Source organism: Megalops cyprinoides, chromosome 4 (assembly GCF_013368585.1).
Source record: "Megalops cyprinoides isolate fMegCyp1 chromosome 4, fMegCyp1.pri, whole genome shotgun sequence".
NCBI lineage: Eukaryota > Metazoa > Chordata > Actinopteri > Elopiformes > Megalopidae > Megalops > Megalops cyprinoides.
Genome location: NC_050586.1, coordinates 38,615,618 through 38,641,728, shown reverse-complemented (window position 1 = coordinate 38,641,728; position 26,111 = coordinate 38,615,618). Strand labels below are relative to the sequence as shown.

Here is a 26,111-nt window from a genome sequence, read left to right as displayed (position 1 = left end):
ATCAACATCAAATTCATGTTGTAAATAGATGGCATGTGGACTGTGCTTTCAAATTAGTTTTATCTATTTGTGGGGTTTTTTGGGGGGCGGTGTGAGAATAACTTGGTAGGCCCACTGTCTCTAGATAGGAAAGGTTTTTAGTCTTTATTGGCCTTCCGGAGTAATAATCTGTGACGCAAAGTAACCAAGATGAGTGCAGAGGGGTACCAGTACAGAGCGCTGTACGACTACAAGAAGGAGAGGGAAGAGGACATCAGCCTGCATGTTGGAGACATACTGGTCGTGAGCAAAGGCACTCTGCTGGCCTTGGGCTACGGCGACGGTTTCGAGGAGAGACCGGAGGAGATTGGTTGGCTGACTGGTTTTAATGAGACGACACAGGAGAAAGGGGACTTCCCTGGGACCTATGTCGAGTTCATAGGCAAGAAAAGAATTTCACCCCCGACGCCCAAACCGAGGCCTCCCCGACCCCTCCCTGTAGCGCCGGGATCATCCAAGGCCGATTCAGAGTCAGAGCAAGGTGAGTGTTGAATCGCTGCCGTATTTGGTGCCATTTACACGTTATATTCTGCTCATCTGTTTGTTGTTGCTGATAAAACACCGTCTGTCAATTTTATGTTAACCTCTGGCTTGTTCCTTAATCCCAACTAATGACATGTTGTACCTGGAGAAACTGGTTGCTGGAAAACATATGTTTTGTTTGGTTAATTTTTTCATCATTTATTCCCCTGGAAGCGGACCTTATCTGGAATGACTTGCAAAGCTTGCCTTTTTTATTTGCACATTTATACATTTATGCAGTTGAAAGTTTTGCTGAAGAAATTAAGGTTAGATTTCCTGTCTATGCATGCAATGGCAGTGCCCCACCCAGAATTCAGATGTACAACTTCCAGGACAAAATTTTATATTATGCTTGGGTTCCATGTTCCTTTGAATTTATCTCAAAATTCGTCTGCTTTGTGGGTCACTTGCGATGTGGCTACACACTGTCTGGATGGGGAGGAGCTGCTCATCCACGATTATGTTGCCATCTAGCAGCAGTACTAATTGGGTTGAAGCCATTCCAGAGATCCAGTGCCGGGGGGAATTTATTACTTTGAAGTCTGGCGCCGCATGCTAATTTCAAATCAAAATTCATAAAGAGCAGGATTTCATGGAAAGCGTTTTGTGCATCTGAGAGAACAAGATGTAATGTGAAACGTGATGCATTACCGGTGAAAATGGGTTACCACTGTGAGTCAAGAGGCATTGCTAGACTGGATATGTTCAGTAAAATGCAGTTGTTGGTGGCTATATGGATACCCACTGTTGTAAACCATTCAGGTTTGTCCATTGACACTCACACCTTTAAAATCAGTAGGGGGACCAGTGAGTGATAACATTTTTGGTTGAATGAATATACGTTTTACTCATTTAAACCATAAGTAAAATACATTTTGAAAGTATGTAAAATCTTTTTAAAAGTAACCAAAATCTTTTGAGACCTTTTTTTAAATGAATTAATAAGGTGCTGATGATTATTGGAAGTTTTGTAAAAAATCCATGTATACTCTTTCAAGTAAATGAATGTGCACCACTCAGCATTTGATGACAGTTTCTACTGTCAGTTGCTGTCAGATGTGTTTTCTAAGTGGACAGAATTGAATTCAGACTTGTTTGATGAATAACAGTGAAATTTCTACTTCTGGCAGTAAAAGATAAGCCGCGGCTTATGCTGACAGGGGACTGATAATAGCAATTACCATAGCTGTTCACGCTGTAGCATTTCTCTCTGGAATTGCACAGCGAAGGTAGAGCAACACTGTGGAACACTGGTAGGACACTGGTCCCAGAACAGCCTGTTCAGGACTTTATGCTAAGGTGATGATTACCTAGAGAAATGTATTTCTTGGCCAGTACATGGAGGCCCTCTCTCTGATTCACACAGTGCCCCTCTGGTCAGACACTTGCATAACAGGAAAATCTTGGACAGCAATAATTAAGGATCTTTAAAGTAATGACAGATTCACAGGATCTTGGCAGCACTTTTGAGAAATTTACCAACTGAAAGGTAGGGAAGAAAAAAACGGCTGGGTAGCCTTCCTACTGTTCAGGTAGCTATGATGTCATTGTCAGCAGCAGGATCTAAAACACATGCAAAATAGTCGACTTTGAATGGGCTGCATCGGCATGTTTAAAAGGTAAGGTAAATGGAGGCGTCACAAAGTAAGATGACCCTGTGAAAGCCACTTGCTCATCTCCCCTGACAGCTCTGGTCCCCTCTTCGCAGAACAAATTGTTTATGGCGTGACAGTGGAAAAACGTTCGCTCATGCGACCGGGGGCGGAAGCCTGATGAAGGCAGGCAGTGTTGGGTGGGCGGTGAGTGGCAGAGCGGGGCTTCAGGCTTGTGTAAATGCAGCGTCGGGAAAGGGGGGAAGAAAAGGGCCTCTGTTCCCCCGACTGAGGGGCCTGTACTAGGAACTGGGGGCTGGGTGTTGAATTCTTGTTGCTTCAGAGTGTTTGTGATTTACTGCCGGCCGCTGAAGGGTCCTGGCAGATCCTCTCTCCCCCTTCCTCCGATATTATTTTTTGTTTTCATAATGCGCCTCGGGTTGGGTTGCGGAGGGAGGGAAGGAGAGGGGTTAGATTGGACGGGGGCCTCCGAAAGCCCTGATCCACAGGGCTTTGCCTTCTGATCAGCAGATGTGGGGGTGGCCGAAAATGAACTCCAGCTGGTCCTGGTTTCCATGCTGCAAAGCCTTGGCTTGCTCCTCCTGTTCTCCTCAGAAAACGTTTGGAAAGTGACAGAGTGGTCCAGCCCTCAGATGAGTAATTACTGTGTTTTAGTTTGCACTTTTATTGTAATCGTAAAAGGAACATTTGGCTGGTTGTCAGGGTCTATAATGTGACTGGTATTTGAATTGGAATCGACTTTGAAATGTGAGCGCTCAGTGATAGCCGACACAACAGGGCCGATTCCAACCATGATCGTGGGAATTTGTCATGCAAAGAAAGTGTCACAAACGGGCAGGCAACCAATACATCGGACTGCACTAGCCTAGTGAGTGTTATGTGTACAGCATTATAAGATGTATTGGGTTTCGCAATTGCAGTCACTGGGTGGAATGATATGCCCAAGCACAGCCTTCCATTATTAAAGAACATACATGTGTTGCTGAACTACTGTCCTCCATCTTGCTGCAGTGGGAACTGATTAAATCCCATGCAGTGACGCTTTGCTGAATGTAGTTTTCTCTGAACATCACTGTGCCATTGAAAGTACGTGCATGGTGTAAGCTATTAACTTTATGATCCAGAACTCGTGACTTTTTCCTCACTGGTATGGTTTAAGCTCGGGCTTCATCACGAAACTGCCCACATCCTCTCTGGCTTCACAGGCAAACCTCCTGCTATACACATTCACTAGAGCAGTGCTGCAATATACAGGGTTATATAGGGTTACTTTTGGTTCTAATTTCTTTTTTTACTGGAAAAGGAAGTCAACCCATGCAGTGCTGTAGCTAGGTCGGTGCAAGTTGTGATGTGTCACAGGGTACAGAATATGGGGGAAGGGATTGTATTTTTTAATAAATCTTGGTGCCCATCTTTCTTTCAGAGAATGCGCCGCCACACATAAATTACTGTTTCTCATCCCCCGGTCCTTGAGGAAGTTATAGACACACAGTCAGTGCCCATTTCCATATATATAGCTAGTTAGCCATTTAGCTGTAGTATGATTTGGGTGGCAATGGGTACAATGTGTAGATGTGATTTCAGTCTGTTTGTCTTACGACCAGCCTCACAAATAGTAGTATCCTGGTTGTCATGGCAGTGCAGCGTGGGCTGCTTAGTTAAAGTGCAGTCACAACAGCAATAGGAATGTGTGGTATCGAATTGCAACCAGCAGGCTATCTAGGGAGGTACCTAGGTCAAGCTATTGGGCTGTATATCCAAAGACATGGAAGTATGGGGAAAAAGCTGAACCTTGTAGCAGCGTTAAAGAATGTAAACAGAAAAAACCCAATGATCTGTCACTGTAAAATATCACCTTGGTTTTAATGTTCTCTTTTATTCCTTGGCATTATTTTATTAGTTATTTCAATTCCAAATTGAATAGTGAACTAAGGGTTTCAGCTGTTTACTGAACAATATGATCTGTGCTGTAGAAAAATTAATACGGTCCTTCATCTCAAAACACAAGAGAGCTGTGTGTGTTCTGCATTCTCTGGGCAGATGTGAGGCCGTCTTGCTTTGATCTACTGGAGTGGATATTCTCTTGTCTTACTCCCTCCACGTTTTAGAACTGAGTGCATGGTTTGGACCGTAGTTTTGGACCTCTGCTGGGAAGAGTACATCTTTCACACTGCCAAAAGCTTTGCAGCATTTTGGCTGTTTGTTTTGGGTGACACCTCCCTCCTGAGGTCTCCTTTTGCACAAGAGCACTAGAATGTCTTGTCATGGAATACTCTTAACCACATCTATGATGGTGTGTGTGCTCATCTGTCCTCATTGGCTGAAATCCAGCCATTTCTGGCTCTATGGCTAAAGCCAAGTCATCCTCTTCTTTAGTGGGAGTTACTGTTGCATTTGGCCAATGGCTTCTCTTGTATTGAACAAATTTCTGTCAGTGACTGTGGCTGTCTAGATTATAAAAAAATGGTCTTTAATGGGTATCAGATATCTGAGGCTCCATGAACATATACTATGCCCTTTCTGTGGCCTGGCACAGGACACTGTCTCACATAAACAGCACAGTTCCACAGAAGTCATTCCCCTTCAGAGTTGCTGATCATCTTCAGACATGCATGGGTCATGATGACCTGGTTTCAGGATTCTGAGAATCAAGAAACATTCATTACAATGAGCTTTGAGCCTCACCGCCTGGGTGATATCACTTACCAAAAGTTAAAGAAACCTTGCGTTAGATAAAGAGTATTAATAACTTAAAGCTTAAATTACTTACTATGTGTTGTAAGCCTCAAAAAAGCACCTTGCGGTTGTTTGGATAAATGGCAATAAGCTCTACCATAATTAAGTTAAAAATTGGTGATGTGCTTTAGCTTTTTTTGTAAATAATGAGGTTGCCTTTGTCATGCATTCAGATATTGTAATACCACTTGAAGTGAGGTAAAGTTAATCAGTTTAGCTCTGTCGGGGATTAGCTCCAGAGAGCAAGGCCACGGGGTGTGCCTCCAGTGAGAATTTCTCAAAGCTGAGGGGCCGTGAACTTGTGTTCCGCAAAAGGGTCATTCTGTGTCAGGCCAAGCAGTCAGATTTGTACGTTCCTTTAGCATTGTGTCGAGGAAGGTCCTTTATGAAACCTCTCGAAATATGTAAGCTATATGTTGAATACTTTCTGAGACCGAGGGGTCATAATTATTTCAAGGACATGCAGATTAAACACAGTGCCGTCCCAGGGCAGATCATTTTCATGTCCCCTGAAGGGACTCTTGTCCTTTAATTCTTTCTCCTCTGTTAAACCTCTTGATCTCACTGATTAATTATGGCCTCAACATGTAATGCATATTTGCTTGATCCCATTCCAGCCACAGGGTGTGAAGTATTTTCCCACTATTGTTTCGGCCCATTTTGAATTTTAACTTAAACATTTGGGAATATATAGACCAGGGATGTGATTTTTCCAGATTAATCCGGAATTCCGGATTCTCTGACCTGAAAATGTGACCCACGTGAATCATGCAGATCCGTAAAAAAAAAATTGGGTGGGGGTTGGGTAATGAGCTGCTAGGCTACACATAGAGGTTATATACGTGACGTCACAGTAGGCAGAGTCACTGCGGGTTACGCCCACTGAGTGGCAGCGTTAGCATTCAGCTTGAATGCTGCGAAAACACAAAAAACACATCTGAAATGGGAAAGAGCTGTTGTGCTCTTTGATGCTCCTTGACTGTACAAATAGATTCAACAAGAAATTGGAGCTCTCTTTTTACAGACTGCCGAAAGCTAAAGAAAAGAGAAGCAAATGGATTGCTGCAATTCACAAAAACAACTGTAATCCAGGCACCTAAACGTGAATTTGCGGTTGCCATTAAGGATAAGGATGTTTTTATTGTCATTCCAGAACATGTTGTACATGAAAGGGGAGGATATTTTTAATGTTGTCTTCAAAGCTTAGCTAAATTAGCTAGAATTTTTCCAGTCTAGTTTTCTAATTGCAGCGGTTTTAGCATAAACCTATGTGCTACATGGCTAATTGAACCGGTGTGACCATACGCGCAAAAGGGTTAAAAGGTTCTATAAAATATGTTGAAATTTTGTTTATTATTAGCAGAGGTGGACACCCCGGCTTCAGAAAGTAAAAGTCCTGCCATGTATTTGTTTTTTGAGGCCTTCTTTTGAATTGAAAAGTTGGGGGTTGGAGACACAGCTGCACTGTGCTCTGCACTCTGTATATTTTCCTGCTTTTTTGTCCTTTGCCAATCACATGCCTGATTGCAAGTCATCCTCTCCTGCCAACAACTTTTGGGTGAAGTTTTCAGGATTTTGTTCTGCCCTGCAGAACATGGAAAACTCTTGCCATTTGTGATGTCAACCTATTATTACTCTTATTGTCCGTGATTTGAAAGAAAGGCTAATACTTCTATGTAGGTGTGGAATAACTACTGCTTACCTGCAGTGAGTGAGTGCAGCTCACCAGAATGGCAGTTGCCTCCCATTCTCATCTGACATACTGAACAGCAGAACTCTTTGAAGATGACGGAGTTGGTGTTAGCTGGTGTACAGATGGGACCGTAATTCAGGGCTGGTTACCTGTTTATGGCTGGTTACCAGGCGGTGTTTAACGAGTTGATCAGCTGGATAATTCTACTTTCGCATCTTGCCTAACAGTCTGATCAGGGGCTTGGTGCAGTTGTCATTCATTTTGAAACGGATTGTGCCCACACTGAAACATTTTCCCTATTTAGAGCCCCATAAATATGTTGGGTAACGCTGTTCCAGGAATAGGCAGCGTTTATGTGCCTGTGTACATGTGTGTTTCATTACGTGATTGCCTCGTGAGGCTGACTTTTCAAATGCCCAAACCTGACGGGGAGTAAGGCATGTTTGCTGCTTCACATACCAAAAAAAGACCTCAGCATTTCGAGAAATGAGAGTATCTTAGTTTGAGAGAGGTTTCATCACAAAGTGATCGTTCATATGGGTGGGTATGCAAGATTTGTGTCAGTTTCCAGAGCTGTGACAGGTCAGAATGTATTGATTTGAATATATTAATTGATTTGTGACCCACTCTGTCCCTCTCTCTTATTAGAACAACATTAGCTGTATATTTGAATATTGATCCTCCTGCACAGAGTCCTGGTGTTACGCAATCACTGAACATTATGTTGAGTCGCTCGGTAAACCAAACTGTTAGAATATCTGTACCCAGGCAGCAGTGAGAGCAGCACTCGTAAATGTTTCTGGTTTTTTGGAACAGAAAGGTTTTCAGAAAGAATTGGGCTGAACTGGGCGCTCAGAGTACCTTGAGTAAAGGCAGTGATTGATTTTAATTGGTTCATGCCATTCTTTTGGTCCCCCTCATTCACTGTTGTTCTGCTATGCTTTTTTGGCATGGTATGTCTTAAAGCTATTGCTAATGTAGCCTTTCACTACATTGTGATGAAAATGCACCCTGAAGTCAATTTGCTTCAGTCATGTAAGGACGTGTTCGACTTTCATCTGGAGGAAAAAAAAGGGGAAAAAAAAACAACAAAAAAGTGGGATGTGGCCACACTGGAATTCAGATTAATCCAAATGGCTAGCGACCCTCCACTGAACCATACATTTTGCATATTGCTGTCCTTGAAGCGGCATCATACATGCATTAATGATGTAATTGGGTTTGGCAATTAGTGCATTGAAATTAAGAGCCCTGAGCTAAGCCCCCATCCATGTCAGACCCCTCTGACACAGACGCAGGGTCTGTGTTTGAGTCTGTTGTCTGGAACCCAGGCTGTGTTGCTGTTGATCAGCAACAGTGGTAATGACAATGACATCATTTGCGTTAACAGCTGTGTTGGGTTGTGGTTGAAGCATAGATACACACACCCTGTAAATTTTTCTCTGTCTCTCTGGTTGGTGTAAGTTGTAGGCTGCCGATATTATAGAACAGTCACCTGAAAGATTAAAATAGAAGTGGGTTCTTTTGGGCTACAGTAGCCAGGAAGACACATCCTATTTGTATATACATATCTGTGCTATAGTAGTTTAAGTACATTGAATATCTGTACAAATTAATTTGCTAGTTGTGTGGAAGCAAAACAATGTACTTTAACATTTAGATCAAAATAATGCTTAAATGTGGGAACATACAGTAGATATTGTGATGTTTAGCAGCACCAGTTAAGAGATAAGTGCTGATAAGGTTTCTTGCAGCAAAAACCTAGTGGTTTTATTTTGCAAGAATATTTTTGCCTTACAAATATTGTTTGATGTAATTGAACAAGGCCTCTCACTCTTGGAAGAGTGTCTTCACCATGGTTTTTGCTCAAATGAGGGCAGTCAGGAGGACGCCCCACTGCTGCAGTTCATGCCCACAGCCTGCAGGTGGCGACATTGCCCCAGCTGTGTACGCCGCAAACGCTTCTCTCGCTCTGTTAATGTGAATAGCCATGTTCTGCTGTCAGGCTGCCATCAGATGATGACACATAGGAGTGTACATAGGAGCGTGCACAAAATGGATGGATGATTGAGGCGTATTACACCGGGCGCTCCATTAAGACCTTGTGAGGTGCGGGGTTTTTCATATGTACTTCTGCTTACCATAAGTGCTCACATTATTGGATCCCTCTGAATCGTGTGCTCTGCCGCCACATTTATAGAAAGCTTTTACTCGACCATATTGGTTTAGCTGAAGGACCTGTTAAAGAGAATTCTTTGTTGCTTATGGTTTGTATAAGCTAATAGGAAATTCATTTTTTTGTCGTTACTCAGTGAATGAATCTTTATTGGCTTGCCCGTGCGTCTTGATATGTAAATTAGTTGATATTCTTATATGTTTCACAGTTAACACCAGTAGACCATTTGATTGTGTGTAATGGCACAGAAAAGTACGCTTTTTGATCTGCACTTACACTTCTATTTATCCAGTTTGCTAGTAGTAATCAAGGACTTGTAGTTTCTTGCTGCAGGGGTTCCATAATCAATTCCCAACTGAAGGCATTAGCCTGTAATTGCTGAGAGTGCTGAGGAAGTGGCCTATAATGTGACGTGTTCATGTGACTCAGGATGGAACAAGTCAAAGCCTGATCACCTTTTTTGCATAGAACGGGTAGATAAGCAAGCAGTATGAGGCTGCAGCACAGCGTGTTCATGGGTATTTGAATTTATAGGTATTTGTAAGTTAAACAAAGGCGGTTACTTAACCTAACAGTCCACCGCTTTCATTTTTAACACAAACAAGAAATTATTACTTTTTCTTCCTTACGTTATTTGCATACTGTTCTGATACATACGTATTTAAATAAATGAGTCCATAATATTCACTGGGGAAATGTGTGTTTATTGTGAACAAAAGGAAACTGGGGTAAGATTTGTATCTCGCAACCCGGGTTTACACGCTGTCATTAGAATTCCCCTGTGTAAACCGTGTGCCAATTTATGAATAATGGTGTGCTGTTGACAAGCCTGGCCATAGTCTGAAGTTCAGGGTGTTCAGACATACTGTTTGAACGGAGACTTTTCCACACCACAGCTGCAGCTGCACTCACTTCCTTAGAGTGGGCACATAGGCATGAAGCTGCAGATTTGTGTTGGCTGGCTTATGGGGCCCCGATCTTGGTTGCTAGGGTAAGCGAGCACTCTAATTGGCTGAGCGTCCTGGAGTCCTGGAGCACAGCCGTGTGATTGGCTCAGAAGGCAGCTGTAAAAAAAAAAAAAAAAAAAACAGTCTGAAACGGTTCTGAACTACTTCGTGGGTCCTCTGTTGTTGAGGAGGAAGGGATATTTTTCCTAGGGTAGCAAATGATTAATTGTCAGAGAGCAAGAGTGTGCTGTGTTCAAGGTCTGCCTGTAATAGGCTTACATTTTAGTTTTTGCTTGTTTATGCTACAGAGACAGCTGTTCTCTTATTGGTTTTGGGAGAGTGATGAACTCTTGGTTTTATCTTCATTGTGAGTTTATTGTCTTCGGGCAGGTGCATTAAAGCAATTTCAAGTGACAACTTATTCACTGGGCCTTTCCTTAACAGTATAAATAGCATGACTGCCTAGAACATTTTCTTTTGTTGAAATTGTTCTATCAAACTATATGAGACCAGCCAAGAGCAAAAAAATGAGTTGTACATGTATGTATAGCGCCTAATCAGGTGTACAGTAGGCTGTTGAGAAGTACAATGTTAAGTTTGTACTCTTCAGTGAGAGCTTTATAATGAAATGTTAGAAATAATTGCGCTGTTGTGTTTTGATCCTCTTTTGGTTTTATTTTTGTAAAATGTATGTAAACATTCTCACAACAGCACTGCTCATCCTGATTGTGGAATAAAGCAGATTGGCCTACATAGAGCAAACGCCCTATCACCAGAACACTAGGCTGTTGCTGGGCCATTGCCTCTATCTATGTATAATGCAGACAGAGATTAAGTAGGTATCTAATTTATAGTCTTTGGTCTGACTCAGCTGGGCATTGAGCCCACAGCCATTGTACAACAAGGGCAGTGGCTGTAACCAGGGCACTGGGCTGGTCCTAGTGTAGTACTCGCAGACTACAATTTGGAAGGGTGTTTTGGATTTTAGAACCAATAGGGGAAGTGAGTTTGATATCAGTGTGATATTCATGACTTCCATCTATAAACGCAGTGTAGAGTGCAGTCCAGGATCCTGACTCCTGGGTGGCCTCTGAATGGATGGCTGCTTTGTGACTGGTCTGCGTACAAACCAAATGATAGATGTAACTTAAGACTTGACAAGTACATTGAAGTTCCCGGTAAAGAGATTGGGTTCAGTCACCCTAAACAGCAGCATGCCGTGAGTACATGAAGACTTAAATTAAATTGTAGTTTTCTGTGTCAAATCGCCAGTGTGCGGGTTTCCTTTACTTTGCTTTTCTTTTTGCAAAAGGGTGATTGAGTTGTGTTCTGAATTTTTTTTTTCTTTTTTTTTTTTTTTTTAAATAATTTGTTTTTGTCTTTGCCGTAGTTTCATTTCACTGTCCAGTACTCGTGTAACTGGTAACCAAGTAACCCAAGACAAGTAACTCAGTCACAACATTATACTGCGGTGCCAAATAGTGCCTGCATAAGATCATGAATTTTTTAGAGTGAAAGTATGACCCATAAAGTGGTGGATTTATGCAGTATTACAATTCATGTACATTTAGTTGTGTAAGTTCATATTTAGAATCCTGTTTACTGTGAGAGTTTACGGGAGTCGTCCTTAGCAGTTTGGGATATCTTAGCAATTTGATAAATCTCAGAAATACCTCCTTTTAGTCAAGATTGGACTGTCTGCATTCAGCAGAGCTTTACCTCTAATGGCTGATGCATGGTGAACTTGCCTATTTGCAATGTCGTAGCTTAATTCTGTCTTAAATATCTTAAAGTGAAGAAAAAGTTGTTTTGTGTAAATTAACTTAATAAGAAACTGCATTGTTAAATATCTCATGTTGTAGGTAACAGAGTTGAAGCATAGGCCGTATATAATACCAGCAGATATGGTATTTAGACAACCACCTGGGCAGTAATTGGGCAAACTTCTCACACTGATTAATGGCACTTTCCGTTAAAAAACCCACCGTTAATGGGCAAAAAATTTGGAAAGGAACCAATCCCCCCCCCTTCAAAATAATAATAATTAACCTGTAAAAGTCATCATTATTTTTTCTACCCCTGGCTCAGCTAATTGCTGAATCAGGAAGGCAGTACTTGCTGCTTCCAAACAGGGGTCCTATTCATAATTTCAAGCGGCAGCCTCCACAGTTTGGCCTTTTTGAGAGAGAGAGGGCCTCAGCGCAGTTCCTCCTCGCAAATCTAAATAAAGCCCGCGCCAGCCCTGTGCCGTTTCATGTCCTCACCTGGGGCGCTAACGTCTGAGGAACCGAGACGAACCTGCTCAGCCGTTGGCTGCTGTTTATACATCTGAACAATTCGGCCTCGCGCCCTTTTTGATGGCGTGCCCCGGGCTCCGGTGAACACCTCAAAGCACGCCCGGATCTTTGGTCTTGCGCCCCGCTCTGATCCTCCTTTCCTGTTCTGCACACGCGAGGCGGACATGCCAGGCCTGCCCTGGCCGCAGCCTTAAATGGATTCGATTGACAGCGAGGAACAGATTGGGTAGATGGGTTGTGGTTAACTTTTGTGTGCGAGTGCACGCGTGTGTGCACACGTGAATGTGTGTGTGTGTGTGCTTGCTCACATGTGTGTGCATGTTGGTGTGTGAGTATGTGTGGGTATGCATGTGTGTGTGAGTGTGTGTGTGTGTGTGTGTGTGTGTGTGTGTGTGTCTTGGCAAGGGTACTGGCTAAGTCTTTTTACCCTCACATGTTTGGGTGCCTTGCGGGTGGGTATGCATGTGACCGCCCTGGCAGAGGGAGCCGAGTACATACACTGGACGCGGGCCATGGGATTTTGTGGATCGGCGGGGACAAACCCCCTCCCCAGGCAGGGTCAGAACGCATGCTGGACCTGGGCCTCTGGGATTCTCCGAAACGGGGGACTGACTCACAGAAGCGTTGGCTCGGTTACGCTAACGGCTTCTGGAGCCTTGGCGGAGCTGTTAAATGTCTGGCTATGTTTTAAACTGCCACGCCGGTGCAGTGCCAGGCTCCCTGATAACCATGGCTGTTCTTTCGCTTCTTCGTCCCCAGCCTCATCGCTGCCAGACCTGACGGAGCAGTTCGCACCTCCCGAGACGGCGCCGCCTATACTGGCCAAGCTGCTGGAGGCCTTAGAGAGAAAAGGTGAGGGCAGGAGGATCTCAGTGGTGGAACTCTGGGTAATCTGGGAGTGTGCATTCTGAATGGTGGAAGTCTGGATAATCCTGGAATACCCAGCCCATCAGTGTTTTGAATGGTGTAACTCTAGGTGCTCCTGAGGTACTCAATCATAATTGTTGCGAGTGCAGGAGCTTGTATCACTTAGGTGACTGTTCTGCTAATTCTGCCTTTTTCTGACGTGCAGGTTTGGAGAGCCCTGTGCTTTACAGGACCTTTACAGCGGGAAGCAGACTGGATTTCAGACAGGGCTTTGATAGTAGTGAGTATCAAATGCACCACACAGAGTAGTTTACTGGCTACTAGCTACTTTTTACTTCCACACTAGACTGGGGTGTAATTACAATTGAGCCTTCATCAAGATTTAGCAGTAGGCCTCTGATGCATTCTTTCAGCTTAAAATGAAATCATTTACACTGGGATGTAGTGAGTGAGGGTAGGAACTCCCTTAACACATGCCTGTAATTGTTGTGTTGGTAGTTATGTATAACAAATGTCTTTTAAAGTGTGACTTCACGGTCCCCTAATGTCATATGTCTGTTTGCTGTGTTAGTGGACCTGGAACAGGTGGATCTCCAGGCGTTGTGCGATGGTCTTTGGAGATACCTGCAAGACCTGCCCAACCCGGTCATTCCCTCCTCCATCCAAAGTGACATGGTACATGTGGCGCAAGGTAAAATCAGAACAGCCACGTCTCCACGCCGGCACGATTGGTACATGCAGCACCTGGTTAAAAAAGCTCCAGTGAGCTAAAATAAGAGAAGGTGTTTAGATTCCCCCCTGGGAAATGCAACCACAGTATTGACACAGCTACTGCGGTGTTATTTTAAAAAGGGTCAGCCCGACTCCTTTGATCCGGGAACGAGCCTCTCGCCTCTTACTGCGGAAATGGAGGTGCATTCCTTTGGGATCCCCAGGGGGATGGTCCCGGCCAGAGGCAAACTTTAAAATCGGATGGTGAAAGAACGTGCTGGAAAAGGATTTTTTTGGCAGAAGCGCTTCCGCTACGGCCACTGTGAAGCTGCGTGTCTGTCACAGACTGAGCTGCTGTGGGTACGGTGGCAGTCAGACTGTACTGTCCACATTCCCTCTCAAAAATGCATTAGATTTTATCTGCCATGGGTGTGTTGTACCTGCATAAAGACATGCATCATATATGGAAGATGGAAAGGTGTTGGTTTTCTGATTACCACCGCAGTCGAAGCCGAAGTTGAGTATTAATGCTCCTGTTTCATTTGTTCTAATGTTTTCGTAGTGATATTTTGACACATCTGTATACAATTGGAATTACATTGGCCACCCCCCCGACACACACACACACACACACACACACACACACACACACACACCCTCCCAGCAACAGTCCACTATGAAAGATCTCTTTCATCATTAATCTGTAATAGAAGTCTAAACCCTACCTGTTACTAGTCATTGGACATGGTGTCTCAATAAGCTGTAATGCAAGGCCCACAGATGAAAGTCGCGAGTGCAAGTGGAAAGTGCCTCGTGAAGTTCAGCAGAAGATCGTGGGTTTTTCTCTACAGCTGATGCCTTTGCTTTTGTCTGTCACATGGCCAGAAACAGGAAACGTGCGGTTGGTAAAAGCTAAAACAGGCCCGAGAACTTATCTCCTGTATCTGCAGCCAGCCAATCACCTGCAAGTGTCCCCATGCTCAGACCTGTTGTTGGTGCGTGCGATCTCATTGCGGCTAAAGCTAGCAGTCTGCAGGGTGCATTGTTTTCGGCTCTCTTGCTCCCGTCCCTTCGAGACGGGGACTAATCCGAAACGGCGAGGGAGTGATTTAGGGTTTTTTTTTTTCTTTTTTTCCTTTTCCCCTCGTGCGGGATTGTGACACCCTCCTCCTCTGCTGCCAACCCACAGAGGTGCAGAACCCCGAGGAGTGCGCCCAGCTGCTCCGCCGGATCGCCGGGTCGCCCAGCCTGCCGCCCCAGTACTGGCTGGCCCTCCACTGCCTCGTCAAACACTTCTGCCGGGTGTGCCAGGGCAGCGTGAAGAACCTGCTCAGCCCCCGGGCCCTGGGGGAGATCTTCGGACCGCTGCTCTTCAGACACCAGACGGCAAGGTAGGGGTATCGGAGAGCGGTTTCACGGGCTGTACATTCAGACAGGAGGGTGGATATTCGGTTTGTTTCTGTTGGCAGAGCAAACGGTTCGAGTTTTAGGCAGTCCTTATTTCAGAAAGGGCTGGGGTGTTCGTCGTAAAACGGCTAGCCTGTGAAGTTCCTCAGTAATGCCATCGCGGTCTGATCTGAACAAGGTAACTAATTTGGTTTCTTTTCTGTCTTTCTCAGCTGTGAGCCCAGCCAAGAATCCCATGTTAGGATTATAGAAGTCCTGGTCACCAGTGAGTGTAATGACCACCAGGCTGCTCCAGGTAATTTCAAAATATCAGCTTTTGGTTTGAGAAATTACAGCAACAGGGTTTGTCATCTTGTTTTCATTTCTGTATTGATGTGAGTGTCTTTTGGAAGGTTTCAGCTGTCATAGTTGGGACGGGAAGTGGGTTTTTACAGGTCTAGAAATAACTCACAGAAATGACAGAATTAGAAACGCTTCACAGTAAGATGACCGCAAAAAAATAGATGGGCTGCAGGGGGGCGCTGTGCTGGTCGCCGGCCCTGTTTTGCCATGTTAAAGCGGGGCCGCCGCTGCTGTGGCTGAGCGGAGAGGTCCGCCATTGTCCGGCCACCGCAGCACACTGTGTCCATTCAGAGAGCAATGCCACGTATGAGCCGTTTCCGCACAGGAGTGCTGTGTGTACCCACTCTCTGCCAACAGGAAAAGGTTGCATTTTAAGTGAATGGACGGCAATTTGATATTTTAAATGGAGGCCTGGCGTATTCACGATGCGTGTAGGGAAGCAACAGAAACCTTTTTGTACTGTATTTATTAGATTGCAAATGGAGTATGTGAGGGATAAAAACTGTAAACTTATTAGTGACAGACGATTTTCAGTGTATCCCGTTAGACAAAGCAATTGATTGACTGATGGGCCCTTATAATTAACAGCTAAGACACTCTGTAAGAAATAAAGTTATTAGAGTATAAAGTTATTCAATTGCCCCTCTTAAGTCTGGTTTCAGTTAGGACTGCTGTCTGAATAAGGGTTTAGATTTGTTCTTTGCTTTTTGAGACTGAAATTACACTGTTGCGATTCATCAGAAAGAACGGTGAAGCCGATGGTGAGCTTTTCTGTTCTTTTTGGATCATGTGACAGGCTATCAAGACCTTGTGATTAGTTTCAGCTCAAGTTCTTTCATTTTAATTAGCATTTTCTGTGATTAAGTGGAAACGCCTCATCTAGCTTTGGCTTCAAATGTCACAGTAATTTTAGCTCACTGTATTCATTATTGGTACCTTTCTTCATGAACGCATATCAAGAAGCTTCAGTTCATAATACAGATATTGCCCCTTTCTGAATGGTAGTATGTTACATACAGTACCTCTGTGTCTGAAACTAATTTGAATGTGCGTATTTGAATAGACGCAAACAGGAAGTGTTTTCTCACGTCACATGAACGCTTGGTGCGAAAGGATGATAAGAAACCTGTCTTGAAACTGTGGTTAATTAGAATTTCCCGCTGTGGACATTTTTGTCCTACGTCGTGAATGTGGGGGGCGTGCTGTCTTACCACTGCTGGCCTTTAAGGTCAAAAGCAAATGTGAGACTACCATTTTGCTTAGTATATAGCTATAACTGTTGAAAACCGATGATGTTTAGAAGGCTTACAACACTGTATTGTCATTGTGGCTATTCGAATAGCTGACAAAACACAGAACATAGTACAGTAAGATGCTTTATTCCTGATTTGAATAAAATGTTATGGAACCGGTACAGCTGTCCTTGCAGAGAGACACGCTGCAATACACTAGCCGGCGTGAATGCACAAGAACACGGTGGCAAGGCAAAGGTAACCAAACCGCCGCTTGCTCTCGAACGCGGCACCACAGACGTTATGTAAATGACCCATACGCCGACTCCTGCAATTTGCTGACTGCAGCTGTTGCCTCCTCGTTGGCTGCATCTCCAACACAGCCATTTAAGTCAACATTTCTTTCAACTGCCAATAACTTGGCCAGCCTGCCGTCCAGCGGAGTCCACAATTATGATACACTCGCACACTGTGAAATCTGTCTGGAGGGCCTCAGTCCCTCAGGCGGAGGGGATTGGGGGGCGGGGAGGGGGCACCTGATGCTCAGGGGCAGAGAGGTCCGGTGTGGTGGTTGTTCCCTCGGCAGGCCAAATGGCAGCGTCTGAACCCAGCTGCCATTTCTTCAACTCATCCTCTCCACCCCTCCCACAGGCCACTGAGATTTTCCACCCTCCACCATAGCACAGAGCATGACTCCTCATTAAGATCTGAAACATAATGTCAAAAAGTATGCGTTCTTATTTCAGAACACGTACCCCATTCAAGTACTGTTTATCTCCATATCTTATTGCCAGGTGCTGATTTTTGATTTTGTTCCCTTTTTTTCTTCCATTAACTTAGGAAGTACAAAAGAATGTGTGGAGAAATATGAGTTATCTGTATAAATATTCCATTTGTGTTGCTTTTGTAAGAACCTTTGATTACATTTTGTCAGTTAAGGTTTGACTGAAACATCTGTTAATGATCAGTCAAGAATTTATATTGCGATTTAAGGACTTATGTATATAAAATGTTATACAGTTTCAAAACACAATCTGCTGAAAGTGAATGGGGGTTTCATAATTGATGCGATCAATTTGTGTGCACTAGTGCCTGGAGTGCAAGAGCAGTGTGGAGCTCATAGAATTTTATTACCATGACAACAAATTTTTATCATGTAGAACTAAATACATTGGTGATATGCATGCATAGCTAACGCTTGCTGTATCAGTGGCTGTACCAGTCGAAATGCAGCACATGGCAGATTGCAACATCATATTGAGTGATTTTTCTGTCCTTGTTGAAGACCGCCAGAACATAAGTCTAAGTGACAAAAGGACTTGAGCCTGTCAGCTACAACTGTCATACATGGTGCAGAATTCACCGCTAATGTCACCACTGGCTGTATGTGTGTTTTATGGGTGAGTGTACAACAGGCTGTCAGCTTGGGGAAGTTGGAAGTACAGACATTTCAGAAGTGTAATGAGCCTCTGCTATATTTAGTGCAGCTAAGTTTTGAATTGGATGGACTAAGAAGGTGTAAATGTCACCCAAGACGTCAACCTTTGTCTCCATCGGTTCAGTTCGCGGCTCCTGGCTGACTTGAAACTTGAATTTTGAAAAGGTTCCTTCTCTGTCAGCTGTGTGTTCCTGTCAGTAGTTACGAAAAATATCCTGCAGCAATTTGTTTCGTAATCAGGCAATTAGTTGGGCAAATATCGACTAGAAAATCTTCGTTGGTGCAGTCCTCCCAGTCAGAAAGCCATCTCCAGACTGTGTTTAAGACACAGGGGCCACGGTCTGGGCTATAGGGCGTGTGGCTGTTTAAACCCTTTATTACCTGTTAGGGCTTATTTATAGCGTGCCCTGGCATGGGCCGCGCTCGGCTGTCAGTAATTCGCACCTGCAGGCTTGTTGGGGATAGGAAGGGAGGCCACACAGAGCTTGTTACAGCTAGGGCAGGGCACCCGGCCGAGGTGAGCCCAGACACAAGGAGAGCTTTCATTCTATTTTCTGCTGAACTCCGCAAGTTCCTTCCTGTGCGCGGCTCACTGGATGTGATCCATCCGACATTCAGACGCGCAACAAGACGCAGTATGTTCGGGCCTCTCCTCCGTGCGGATGGTACGGAAAGGGGTGCGTGCGTGCGTGTGTGTGTGTGGGTGTGTTAGGTAAGCGTGTGTGCATGTGTGCCCCCTGTGTTTCAGGCACCAGTCATTTACAGGGGGGCTATTTTAAGAAGGTCACAAAGAGTCTCGGCTCAGTTTGGTTGGCTGGAAACGCAGAAAGTCTGTCCCACAGCGAGGACTTGTTAGCCTGCGCTGGCTTCGACGTCGGCGCGTCTCTCTCTGCCCTCCTCCCTCTTGGCCACCACCACCTCTTACCTCTCCCAGCCCAGTGTGCCCAGATCAGCAAATATTTGAACCTGCACAAGTTAATCATAAGACTCCCTGCAAACACAGGAGGGGAAACGGCCATGGAGGCGCTGGGTCCACAGTGGGCCTGCGCGCAAGGCTGCCCTCCTTTATTCATTAACTGAGAGGAATCCATTCATCTGAAGCCTCCGTGCAGACCAGCCAGCCTTATATCATTAACTGGAGAAGCAGATCTACCAGGCTGTCGCATGTAACACCTGCCACTTGAGTGGATTACTGGATTTTAATTAGGAGAACTCTAGTCACCTTTTAAGAACAAGGAAAAAATAAAAACTACCCCACTTCCAAGTGCAAGCCAGAGAAGTGGGAACATTTTTCAGGACTCACGAGTGTTAGATTTGACATGATTTGGGGGCCGTTTCCGTTCTCTGCAGTGCTGGGGAAGTTTGCTGGGAGTTACGGAAGATGCGCAGCTTTCAGCGTAAGTATGCGCCGCAGTTAGAATTTTCGGGAGAATAAGCAAAACGACAAAGACGGCCAGTCTGTGTTTTTTCGTGACTGGCATTTAAAGTTCTATTTTTGCTGGGGTGCAGAGTGAATGGAAAATAACTGTCTGAAAATAAATCTGTGTGGTCATATCGGGGGTAGCGTGCAGAACGTGCAGGGGAGCGAAACGGACTGATCTGGCCATTGAAGCAGTTGAGGAACAGGCTCTCTGAAGCCTCTGTGGGGGTATCGAATGCCTGACCTCCCACGCTACTCTTGGATGAAAGGGGAGATTTTTTTTTTTTTTCTTTCTTTCTTTTTCAGTAAAAAAGAAACAAAATGGCATTTGCGAATACTCATTTTTCTGAAAGGCTGTACCTTTGGACCTTCTGCTAAAAGGCTGGCTTTGAGTCCGTGCTTCTCGGGAGAGGGCAGAACAGTGTCTGCGTGCCTCTCTGTCCCCTCTCAGCTCTGCTGTGAACCGCTCTGTGCTCCAGACTCAGTATTCAGTATTGTTCCTGTGGATTTACTGAGTGTCACATTCCGGGATTACAGTGGGTCTTGCAAAGCTGAGAGCGCTGACCCAGCCATGCAGTAGCTGTAACAGCGTACGTGATGCAGCAGCACAGCAGATCCTGTCTGACTGCCAACTGTGGGACGGACAAAACCGGAGCGGGCAGAGGGGTGGGGTGAGAGGGAGAGGGGCGATGAGCGCGCAGGAAAGAGACGCCGAGAGAGGCTCCGCGAACCCGTTCCCTCCCGCTGAACAGAAATTTTATTTCAGTTTTTTTTTTTCTTTTCTTTTCTTTCTTTCCACGGATACATTTCCACTCGGGCACGGGAGAGCCGGCGCATAGATATTTCCCCGGCTCCCTGTATCTGCTGGCTTTGCACGCAGTTTGAGATAAGGCACAGGGGAGAGAGAAGGAGAGGGAGAGAGCGAGTGGGAGAGAGAGAGAGCGAGTGTGTGCGAGAAGGAATAGAAACCAGCGAGCTTTCTAAATGACATCATTGCTCAGAGGACATGAAAGATGCAGCAGTGAGGCAGGAGGGGTCTGGTGACAAGCCCGGCACGTGATTGGCCGAAGTATGTGATGTAATGCATTACCGAGCTGTCCTCTATGGCTTTTAAAAATTATCTCCAAGACACCCATTCAGAGAAGCGGCACTTCTGGTCTCCACACTGTGCCCGATCGTCAGGATACCACTCTCTCCCACCTCAATGTACAACACGGTCCTGAACATGGAAGATTTGGAGACAGAGTGTCCGAAACCTGAACTGGGCTTTGGGTCAGACCTTTTCTTTTACATAGAGATGGAACCGCCAGGTAACACTGCAGTCCAGCTGTGTGACTGAAAGCCTTTCATTGTCAAGGGTTTTGCTTCCTTCTGACAGCTGTGGGAACAGGTCAGAAATCATCTGCTGTTAATATTTCTGATTAGGTGGGCCTAACCTTTTCACTACAGGTATTTTTGGGTGTGTGTTTTTAATTTTTTTTGTAGGTTGCTTGCTGTTGCTTTGCACTTGAGGCTTACACAGAGGATATACTGTTATTAGCTGGTTTCATGGTTGTGGGTGTACACGTTGCAGAATATGTTGGTGCATATAGCTCTGTGTGTGAACATGATTAGATTGTGGCGTTTGATGACTGGCACTGCTCAGCTAAAATTAACCCTTGTTGGACGTACTGCAGCAGAATACCTGTATGATAATGCGGAATGACTATAGTAGACAAAGGAGCACAGTTCTGCGTGTTAAAAATAGCTTGGCATTTCAGCTTCCTCATGTTCTAAAGAGACTGGCCAACCCCCGCAGGTAAATGTCATTGACGTAATTAATCGTATACATCATATGTTTATCGGTTACAGTAGTAACATGAACTTGCACATGAAAACATTTTAAGAAGAGCAAGTAAAGACGTGGAGGAGGAAACGGATGAATTTATTGAATCTCGGAGAGGTTTCTTCGGTTTTATTTCAGCGGTCCTGCGATGTTCTGTCGTCCTTCATGTCTTGTTGCGTACCAGGATCGGCTTCGGCTTTGTTTTGGTTAAATCACGAGCTGATTGCTTCTCAGATGGTGCTCATGCCAGCACTGTTCTCCCCAGTAAAAACTATGCACAGAGTCAGGCTGCACAATGTTAAGAGCCATGGTTTATTCAGGCAACAGTTGCCCTCGTTGTGATCTGCGACTACATCATACTCCAGATTGGGAACAGGAAACGCATTGTCTTCGACGCGGTGGAGACGAGTCCCTCTGACTTGCTGATTTTGGTTGCCTTGCCACTGCTGGCAAGCAGTAAAATTCTTTAAACCTTACACTTAAATCAGGTGGAAAGGAGTTGCGGGGGGGGGGGGGGATTTGTCGGGGAGCATTCTAGCAAACTGCCGCGGATGTTTTATTTTATGTAATCAGTTTAAGGTGGCTCTTGTGCTTTTTGAATTCATGACAGCTGCTGCATTTCTCTAAAAATACAGCATGCTCTATACATTTATTCATACTCCTGACGAAAAATGAAGAAAAAATATTATACAACAGAAAAAATACACATATTGGAAAAGTTTCATCTGCTTGTTTTTAAAACAATCTAAATCTAATACCATTGCAAAATGCAAAGTTGCATTGTTCAGAAATAATTTTATTGCAGGGTTGTATTTATTCACACCCTATAACTAGTGTTTTGTAAATCCTCTTCTGGAATGGGTTACACTGATGCCTCCTGTAGTGTTTTTAGGTTCTTGCACATCATTTTTGTGTCATTTTTGACAGTTCTCCTTGGAGGAATTAGGTCTAGGTCCTTCAGATCTTTTGGTTTTTGTTTGTGAACTGCTTTCTTGAGTTCAACCAACAAATGTTTGATTGGCTTGAGGTTTGGAGGTGAGAAAGATCAGTTGAGACCATTTGCTTTGTGTGGACTTAACCATGTCCTTGCGGATTTGGATGAACGCTTTGCATCACTGTCATGCTAGAACGTCCATTTGCAGCCATGTTTGAGCTTGTTGGCTGAGGAGACCCGGTTTCTGGACAACATGTCCTGTGTGTTGATTTTTTACAACTCTGTCATAACAAAGGCTCCATGGACATGATTGCTCCCTCAACATGAGCTTCATATTTTTATGCCAAACATAAAGCCAGTCACCATTTCCCAAAAGCGAGTTTGACTTCACCTGACCATAAGACATACTGTCATAGTATGACAAATTCATGTTGCCCATTTTTGTCGTTTGCCTTCAAAAGAGGCTTTTTTCCTGGTGATGGAACCATGAATGCAACATTCAACATTTGAATATTTGTTTCTGACACATTGTAATCTGAAGATGTCAGTTTGCTCGACGGATCCCCAACTGTTGTCTTTGGATTTACACTTGCCCTCTGAAGCACTAGTCCTACAGTCCATGGTGGTGAGATGGACGTACATCCTGTACTTTGCAGGGTTGCCTTTGTCCCAGTAGCCATAGACTCCGTAACAATAGACGCTACAGTGGAAAGTGGTATGTTCAGCCTTTTGTGAACTCCTTTATAGCGCTCTTTAAGCTGGTGGAGTTGTCTGATCTTCACCATGACAATGCATGATACTGATGAATCTCTTCTGTGCATTACCACTTTTGATATTGCTGGGGGAAAGGAAGCCTTCGATGCCCGTGTAGTTCTAGAAGCTTCCGTTGAGCTTGAGATAAGCAGCGTGGTGGTATTGGTTTTTTTTTTCCTGATTTTGTTTTAAAGATTATTTAAAGGAGCGAATAAATCTGACTCTCTCTTCTGGGTTAAAATTCATTATCAGTGAAAAATCTGAATTTGCTCTGGGTAATGCTATGAGGATTCAAGTATAACGTTTGCAATTTTTTTTAAACAGAAAAAAAAATCCAATATGTGACTTTTCCTTTTGCAGCATGCGTAGTTAGTTATGGGTATGAATAAACCTAGAGGACACTGTATATATATTCCTGCAGTTCTGTTAGGGGCTATGCAGCTGTGACGTTCACACAGTCTCCTGTTGCAGCCTCGTCACCTTATTTTAAGACCGAGGTGCCACTGCATATGTACAGCAGTTTAACGCTCGGCGCATTCATTTTATTTATTTATGAGATCGGATCAGACGGTTGCAGCCAATAAGATCCCGTCAACCCAAATGCCTTATTTTTCACTCCTCCTGACATGTATTCGTTGGGTAGACTGTTTGACGCATCGGTAGACGCCGGCTGCATCTCGTAATTAGCCAATTGTGCATGTCCGTTCCCAGGCATGTTTTGTTAAGCCCTTGCACTCTCTCGTGCCTACAGCCCTGCCTCCTAAACCGCCAAAGGCCGCCCCTGTCACAAACAACGGTATGAATAACAACATGGCTCTGCAAGACTCGGAGTGGTACTGGGGAGACATCTCAAGGTAGGTCTGGCGTAACCCCCCCCCGCCCCCACTCCCCCACCCAATATGTTCCCGGGTCAGTCAGAGCCACAGATCGGGCTCCACATTTGCTGCAGGGCTCTCAGCGGGGCAGGGGAAATCGGGGGAATCTTCCATGACAGATTTGGTACGAGGCATGAAATTCGGAGCTGTGGGCATTGGCCCGGCGATGAGTGAGGTGGAACCAGAATAGAAAAGGGAGGGGGAGGCATGCATAATTACAGTGTTCTTGTGTCTCACCAAGGGTCCCAAATGAAGACTAATGTGTGTCACAAGGTTAGCAGAGTTCGTGTTACAAGGCGGAACAATTCCTTCCATGCCTAAACATGAAGATTCATGTTTTAACTGAGATTTAGGTCAGGGAGCTGATGTGCTCATATAATGTAATGGTACTCGGACTCTGGCATTTTTTTATGTGTTACTTTTAGTGTTCTTTAATTGTAATTTGGTTGAGGACTTGATAGAGATTTAAGGTTACACCAAGCCTGGTTATAAGCTATTTTTATAATCCTTATCCGTTGGGCTTTATCTTGTGTAATTAATGGTTCATCCTTTGTGAAGACATTTAATTGATGTTTGCCTGATGAAGAGGAACTGGACATTAGATTATCCTTTTTGATGCTTACGTGCTGCTTTGCCAGTGCAGATACAATCTTAATTTAGTTTGCTGTCCCAGTTTGGGCGGTTAAGCTGAATCATATCTGCAGCGCTAATGATAAGGCAGCGCACCACTCTAAACTTCTCCTTTGTTGTACGTCTTAAAGGGAGGAAGTAAATGAGAAACTGAGAGATACAGCCGATGGTACGTTTTTGGTCCGAGACGCCTCTACAAAAATGCACGGAGACTACACTCTTACCCTGAGGTATGTGCCCATCTTTTGTCTGTCTGGAGTGAAGAGGGAACAAGCATCGCAGTGTGTCTGCCAGGTTACTGAGCGGCTTTCTCAAGAATTTCTGTCTAACCCGGTTTGCAGGAAGGGAGGCAACAACAAATTGATCAAAATTTTCCACCGCGATGGGAAGTACGGGTTCTCTGACCCTTTGACTTTCAACTCTGTGGTGGAGCTCATCAATCACTACAGGCACGAATCTCTGGCCCAGTACAACCCTAAACTGGACGTGAAACTGCTGTACCCAGTGTCAAAGCACCAGCAGGTAAAGGGCTGCACCGCCACAAGCTAAAATGCAGTTAATAAACCTGCAGTTCATTTTTAAACAATCCCTTGTTGAAGGAAAAAAATTCAGAAATATTTACCTAGCTTGAACTGGTAATTTTTTGACTATGTTGTTATGAAATTCACTTTGCAGCGCTTAAATTTTCATGTGGCGTTAACTTGCAGGATCAGGTGGTTAAAGAAGACAACATAGAAGCGGTCGGCAAAAAGCTGCACGAGTACCACCTGCAGTATCAGGAAAAGAACAAGGAGTATGACCGGCTTTATGAAGAGTACACACGGACATCACAGGTCGGTGTGCAGAATTGTTTTACAAGCTTTGGTCTGTCTAGAGGTGTACGACAGGCTCCTGAGCAGTGATTTTGCGCTTTTTCCAGGAAATTCAAATGAAGCGGACAGCTATTGAAGCCTTCAATGAAACAATCAAAATCTTCGAGGAGCAGTGCCAAACGCAGGAACGGTACAGCAAGGAGTACATCGAGAAGTTCAGGAGAGAGGGCAACGAGAAGGAGATTCAGAGGTATTTAACTGTGGACGTCTATGTGTCTGGTCAGAATGACGATGCAAAAAAAAAAAAAAAAAAACGGCGTGCGGCCATCTCAGTGCACTGTGTCATGTTTTCAGACAGTAAAAGTTCTGCTTTTTCTCGCTGTCTCTGCTCTAGCAGAGTAGAGTGAGACCGTTCCATAAGAATGCCACATTTCCCATCAACAGCGGTGTGTCTCTGAGAATCTGAGAGTTTCCACTTTAAAATAAGGGTCTCTTGCATTCAAATTGCGTGTCCATTAGGATTATTCGTCTCTGTCAGTGCCCAAGGGAAGCGGTTCCTGTGATAGTGCACTTGTTTTCGTCTGCTTTTACATGTCCGTTAGGGTGTCAGTTTGTATGCTGGCCTGGTAAATCGGATTTCAGGAAGTAGCACATTGTGTCATCTACATGTTTCACTACAACGGTGCATAATGAGGTCACAGACTCTGTGTGAACACTAACGCTTCAAACGCAGAATGGAACACCTCCTTGTAAGAGTGTTTTTGTATCTGAAAAGGAATGTGGTGTTGCGTGTAGAAAAAAAAAACAACGTGATTGTGATGCTGTTTTATGAGATGTCTAGT

The 26,111-nt window shown here is 44.5% G+C and overlaps 1 protein-coding gene across 4 annotated transcripts in view; it reads left to right on the top strand.

The window, feature by feature from the left end:
• The window catches only part of LOC118776374 (phosphatidylinositol 3-kinase regulatory subunit alpha), a 28,518-nt gene continuing 2,407 nt past the window's right edge, over nucleotides 1-26,111 (top strand). The window contains exons 1-11 of one of the 4 annotated variants that reach the window (XM_036526694.1): nucleotides 1-520; nucleotides 12,783-12,875; nucleotides 13,096-13,170; nucleotides 13,462-13,581; nucleotides 14,791-14,992; nucleotides 15,221-15,303; nucleotides 23,704-23,806; nucleotides 24,589-24,687; nucleotides 24,799-24,979; nucleotides 25,165-25,290; nucleotides 25,377-25,519. In XM_036526694.1, the coding sequence (XP_036382587.1) occupies nucleotides 190-520; nucleotides 12,783-12,875; nucleotides 13,096-13,170; nucleotides 13,462-13,581; nucleotides 14,791-14,992; nucleotides 15,221-15,303; nucleotides 23,704-23,806; nucleotides 24,589-24,687; nucleotides 24,799-24,979; nucleotides 25,165-25,290; nucleotides 25,377-25,519 (1,556 nt within the window). In that variant the 5' untranslated portion in view covers nucleotides 1-189. The other 3 variants (XM_036526696.1, XM_036526695.1, XM_036526697.1) reach the window with 3 other exon arrangements.